The sequence below is a fragment of the Myotis davidii genome, unplaced genomic scaffold (genome assembly GCF_000327345.1).
Source record: "Myotis davidii unplaced genomic scaffold, ASM32734v1 scaffold494, whole genome shotgun sequence".
In the NCBI taxonomy this organism is placed as follows: domain Eukaryota; kingdom Metazoa; phylum Chordata; class Mammalia; order Chiroptera; family Vespertilionidae; genus Myotis; species Myotis davidii.
Genome location: NW_006285480.1, coordinates 195,361 through 201,978, shown reverse-complemented (window position 1 = coordinate 201,978; position 6,618 = coordinate 195,361). Strand labels below are relative to the sequence as shown.

The 6,618-nt window shown below is 42.4% G+C and overlaps 1 protein-coding gene across 1 annotated transcript; it reads left to right on the top strand.

The window, feature by feature from the left end:
• Positions 1-960: 960 nt before the first annotated feature.
• LOC102760699 (nuclear pore complex protein Nup98-Nup96-like) lies at positions 961-1,716 on the top strand (the record flags this gene model as incomplete). The annotated part of the gene is made up of 1 exon (XM_015559049.1): positions 961-1,716. A coding segment is annotated over one exon (756 nt), but the record flags the coding sequence as incomplete, so codon positions are not given.
• Between the last annotated feature and the right edge of the window lie 4,902 nt (positions 1,717-6,618).

The following is a 6,618-nucleotide window of genomic DNA, read 5'->3' as shown; positions in this document are numbered from 1 at the left end:
TCTACGTCTCTGGACCTATTTTTGATCATCAGTTTATGTTGTTCATTATATTTCACATATGAGTGAGATCATGTGATACTTATCTTTCTCTGACTGGCTTTCTCTGCTCTCCCTGTTGATCCATACTATTTCGAATGGTAAGAATTCTTTCTTTTTCACAGCTGCATAGTATTCTATTGTATAGATGTACCACAGTTTTTAATCCACTCATCTGCTGGTGGGCAGTTTGTTTCCAAAACTTAGCTATTGTAAATTGCACTGATATGAACATAGGGGTGCATATATTCTTTTTGTTTGGTGTTTCTGATTTCAAACACTATGGAGTTTCCTCAAAAAATTAAAAATAGTGCCTATTTTTTAACAGAAAACCAAATATACTTGTAACTTAACCAATTTTTATTTCTAACTATGTCCATCTTTGGTATTTGCTTCCACCAACAGCCTCCATTTCCAGGGCACTCAGCATGTATGAAGAAGCATTTCAGAATACCTCTGAGAGTGACAGGTATGCCTGCTCTCCACTTCCTTCATACCTGGAGGGCTCTGGCTATGTGGGAGAGGAGGAACAAGACTCACGGAGACCACTTCAAGACGTCTGCTTTCACCTTCTAAAACTCTACAGTGACAGACATTATGATCTCAACCAGCTGCTGGAGCCTCGAAGCATAACAGCAGATCCATTGGACTATCGCCTAAGCTGGCATTTGTGGGAGATGCTGCGTGCTCTTAACTACACCCATCTCTCAGAGCAGTGTGAGCGTGTGGGCAGTTTGTTTCCAAAACTTAGCTATTGTAAATTGCACTGATATGAACATAGGGGTGCATATATTCTTTTTGTTTGGTGTTTCTGATTTCAAACACTATGGAGTTTCCTATGAAAATTAAAAATAGTGCCTATTTTTTAACAGAAAACCAAATATACTTGTAACTTAACCAATTTTTATTTCTAACTATGTCCATCTTTGGTATTTGCTTCCACCAACAGCCTCCATTTCCAGGGCACTCAGCATGTATGAAGAAGCATTTCAGAATACCTCTGAGAGTGACAGGTATGCCTGCTCTCCACTTCCTTCATACCTGGAGGGCTCTGGCTATGTGGGAGAGGAGGAACAAGACTCTCGGAGGCCACTTCAAGACGTCTGCTTTCACCTTCTAAAACTCTACAGTGACAGACATTATGATCTCAACCAGCTGCTGGAGCCTCGAAGCATAACAGCAGATCCATTGGACTATCGCCTAAGCTGGCTGAAAGGGTTCTTGGAAGACCTGGCACCTCCAGAGCGCAGTGGCCTAATCCAGGACTGGGAAACATCTGGCCTTGTTTACCTGGACTATCTTCGGGTCCTTGAAATGGTCCACCAAATACAGCAGGTGGAGTGCTCGGGTTATGAGCTGGAGCAGTTACAAACCAAAGTGACCTCGCTGTGCAACAGGATAGAGCAGATCCAGTGTTATAATGCCAAGGATCGCCTGGCTCAGTCAGACATGGCCAAACGTCTAGCCAACCTTTTGCGGGTGGTACTGAGCCTTCAGCATGCCCCTGATGCAACCTCTGACTCTATGCCAGATCTTCAGCGTGTACCTTTGCGCCTTTTGGCTCCCCACATTGGCCGGCTCCCCATGCCTGAGGACTATGCCCTGGAGGAGTCTTGTGACCCTCCATGCCAACCTGCTACCCTACTCCGAACCCAGCCCTTTCACACCAGGACTCTTTAGGAGTGGGACAAATGTATCCTTCCTTAACAGGTGACCAATCCACAGAAGGAAGGAGAATCTCTCTTTTAAGTAGGTTGATGAATTAACATTGCGTTGTATAGTCAAGAGAGAGTTGTACTGAGTTAGGAAGCAGAACAGGGTCTTCCTGTGAGTGCCTGCCATGGACGGGTGGATCTTCAAGGCTAGTTTGTTCCTGCCTTGGATGTTTTGTAAACACCAAACCTTCCCTGCTACCATGCAGGAGCCCTTGGTCACAGATCCCATGTCTCTGGAAAGCTCCCAGGATTCATTTGGTCCCCGGTTTTCAGTCATCTCGCTAGGCCTCCTGTCTGGATTTGCCTGGGAGTTTATATAAAACCTGGCAGTTGGGGAGCCCTTCCTGTCCTTCCCATTGTAGCCCAAAGAATTTCTCACCCTCCATCTACAGCCCCAGAAGGTAAAACCATCACTGAGGCAGATTTCAGGGGCAGGCAGGGGGCCTTCACTACACTCCTGCCAGCTATGGGACCCCCAGGTAACAGCTTGAGACAGACAACATGGCTACTCCTGGGTCTTTATGCATGAAGATTATGTAAAGGTTTTTATTAAAAATATATATATAAATAAATGATTAAAAATAGTTAAGACTATTTCTTTTGTTGTTGTTGTTAATATTCACCCAAGGATATTTTTTCCATTGATTTTTAGAGAGAGTGGAAGGGAGTGGGAGAGACAGAGAGAGAAACATTGATGTGAGGGAAACACATCGGTTGGTTGCCTCCCACATGTGCCTCACAGATCCCATGTCTCTGGAAAGCTCCCAGGATTCATTTGGTCCCCGGTTTTCAGTCATCTCGCTAGGCCTCCTGTCTGGATTTGCCTGGGAGTTTATATAAAACCTGGCAGTTGGGGAGCCCTTCCTGTCCTTCCCATTGTAGCCCAAAGAATTTCTCACCCTCCATCTACAGCCCCAGAAGGTAAAACCATCACTGAGGCAGATTTCAGGGGCAGGCAGGGGGCCTTCACTACACTCCTGCCAGCTATGGGACCCCCAGGTAACAGCTTGAGACAGACAACATGGCTACTCCTGGGTCTTCAGAAGAACTTCGCTGGAGAGAACATGGCAAAAGATCCTGGACAGAACCTGGCTACAGAACTTGGTTGGAGAACCTAGACAGAACCTGGCTGAAGAACCCAGCTACAGAACCTGGCTGACGAACCCGGCTATAGAACCTGGCGACCGAACCTGGCTGGAGAACCTAAACCGAACCTGGCTGGAGAACCTAGCGAGAGAACATGGCTACAGAACCTGGCTGGAGAACCTAGCAAGAAAACATGGACACAGAACTTGGCTGGAGATTGTGGCTAGAGATCCTGGCAAGGCTGCTGATCAACTGAACGCTGTCTCCGTGTCATTCCTTCTTCGCCGACTCCGTCCATACCTTTGGGGACCCCTGGACCCGCTGGGGTTGGACCCCGGCACCCTGATCAGGGTCGGGGATTGAGCCTGCAACTGAGGTACATGCTCTTGACCAGAATCAAACCTGGGGCCTTTTAGTCCACAGGCCAACATTCTATCCACTGAGCCAAACAGGCCAGGACTAAGTCTGTTTCTTTATATGATAAAATGTGATATCACCTTCAAATCAAGGGATGTGAATCCCAACATAATCACTTCATTAATATAACCACATTATCAATATGTTACACTATTTACCAAAAAAGCCAATGTAAAAACAATGTGTTCTTAAGGTTTCATCAGTTTTAAAAATGCACCAGAAATGGAAGTTAGTTTTTCAATCTCTTCTTGTATTTTGTGGAACTGTAACTGAAACCAAGGCTCAACTGCCTGCCTCTATAAGAGCTGAACGCATAAGACAGGTGCTGCAGAAAAGAGAAAGTGGTTTATTCACATGTGAGACACCTGAGAAGAGAGGGTCTCTTGTTGAAAAGCCCATCTCAATATCTCAGTGCAGACTGAGGCTTTTATAAGAAGGGAGAGGGAAAGCAGAACAAAGAAATCAAGTACTGCAAAGTACTCTACGTGCAGGCCAACACAGTCCATTCTGATAAGGATCTTGAAACTTGTCAAGTAACTGGTGTGCCATCCTGGTCTTGATCATCCTGGTTCTAAGTCATGCTGGTTCTATGGTTGAAGGTCAGCAAATCTCCCAGAATTGGGATGATTGAAGGTCAGCGTTTGCATCTTCTGAAGATAGTTCCTAGGATTCTTATACAAACATGTTGTTTATCTACAAGCTACATATTAGAGTCAGCATATACAGCAGGGATGGGGAATTTCTGCCCCTGTGGGCCATAGAGGCCCACAAAATCATTTGGTCTGGCCCTGTCAAGGCATTGGGGTGAGTTAATAAAATGATTGAACAAATATAGCACTTGAATTTTTAAGTTGATAATTTTGTATAGCCAGGGAATGATGTTATAAAAATCCAAATGGCCTTCAGAAGAAAAAAGGTTCCCCAACCTTAATTTACAGAAACAATATCAAAAGAATGGTGGGGTGGTTAGAATTTCTCACTGTCAATTTTTCTTCCACTGTCATGGAAGTTAGGGGGTTATAGCCAAAAATGTTTCAGAACACTAGAAAAATTCTGTATCCAGTCTAGTTCATAGATGAAAATAAAATTTTATAGACAATTAACTGAACTAGAGCCTAATATTCATAATTATGTACCATAGATTCTATTGAAACATAATTTTCCCCCTAAAATCACCCTCATTTTTGTTAAAAAGCCAAATCAAAACCAATTTATTTACTGCATTTAGTCCAGTTTCAATTTGGCCTGATTATTTTCATAAACACAACAAGAATAGCAAATGATCATATAAGCTTTCTTAAATCTGCTTTACTGGAATCTCACAAGAAAGTTTCCTCTCAGGGCAAAGAAGCCAAGCCACACAGTTGCCCTCACACTTTCCCACCATACCTATAGGTTTGTGTAAATTTCTCAAGTTCTTCAGGTTCCCCCAAATACCTTGAGGTTCTTTCCTTTCCATCTCCCAGGTAGGGACCCTTTGTCCTTTACCTGGAAAGAATGTCAGGAGCCATGTAAATAAGCCAGATAGCAGGCCATTTCTCCAAGGGGCTTTTATCAGCTTCAAAGTCAATCTGAATTCCTTAAAGCTTTTTGCTGACATCCAGTCTAGGTGTGTCTTTCTCAAACATTCCATTCCGATCAAAGTCTTGGTTAATCCTATATAATAAAAGGCTAATGTGCAAATTGACCAAACGTAGAAACGACCAGTTGCTATGACATGCACTGACCACCAGGGGGCAGATGCTTAATGCAGGAGCTGCCCCCTGGTGGTCAGTGCACTCCCACAGGAAGAGCACCACTCAGCCAGAAGCTGGGCTCAGGGCTGGTGAGTGCAGCAGTGGTAGCAGGAGCCTCTCTTGCCTCTGCTGGCCTATCGGAAGGGAAAAGGCCTAAGCCAGCAGGCAGACATTCCCCGAGAGGTCCAAGACTGTGAGAGGGCATGGGCTGGCTTGAGGGACACCCCCCCACACACATACACCCAGTGCATGCATGTCAGGCACTGGGCCTGTAATAAAACTATAATTGGAAACTGGCTGTATGAGTCCTGTTATGAAGACATCAGATCCCTATTGGATTCATGCAAAGAAACATATTGGCAGGAAAATAATAATACTCATTCACCATGACCAAATGGGATATATTCCGGGGATGCAAGGATGGTACAATATCCGCAAATCAATAAATGTGATACAGCACATAAACAAATTGAGGGACAAAAATCACATAATCATATTAATCAATGTAGAAAAAGCATTTGACAAAATCCAACACCCTTTCTTGATAACAACTCTCAACAAAGTGGGAATAGAGGGATCATACATCAACATAATAAAAGCCAGAAATAAAGGGCATCCAAATTGGAAAAGAAGAAGTAAAACTGCCATTATTCACAGATGACATGATACTGTACACAGAAAACTCTAAAGACTCCATCAAAAAACTGCTAGACTTAATAAATGAATTTGGCAATGTAGCAGGATACAAAATTAACACCCAGAAATCTATGACTTTTTTATACACCAATAGTAAACTCATAGAAAGAGAAACTAAAATAAATACATAAATAAATAATAAAATAAAATAAAAACAATCCCATTTACCATTGCACCAAAAAAATTAAGATACCTAGGAATAAACTTAACTACAGAGGTAAAATCCCTGTATTCCGAAAACTACAGGACATTGAAAAAAGAGATAGAGGAAAACATAAAGGAATGAAAAACTACAGCTTTTTCATGGATTGGTAGAATCAACATCATTAAAATGTCCATACTACCCAAAGCAATTTATAGAATCAATGCAATCCCCATTAAAATACCAGTGACATATTTCACAGACCTAAAACAAACTCTCCAAAAATACATCTGGAATAAAAAATAAAAAAAGACCCCGAATAGCAACAGCACTCCTAAGAAAGAAGAACAAAGTTGGAGGGATCACAATACCAGATATCAAGCTATATTACAAAGCCACAGTTCTCAAAAGTGCCTGTTACTGGCACAAGAATAGACATATAGACCAATGGAACAGAACAGAGAACCCAGAAATAGACCCAAACCATTATGCTCAGTAAATATTTGACAAAGGAGGCAAGAGCATAAAATGGAGTCATGACAGTCTCTTCAATAAATGGTGCTGGGAAATTTGGTCAGATACATGTAAAAAAATGAATCTAGATCAACCAACTTATACCATACACAAAAATACTTAAATATCTTAGAAGACTCCATACGCAGCAAAGTAGCAGGCATTTGTTGTAGCAATATCTTTACCGATAGAGCTCCTAGGGCAATGGAAATTAAGGAGAAAAAAACAAATGGGACTACATCAAAATAAAAGCCTTTGCACAGCAAAAGAAACCATA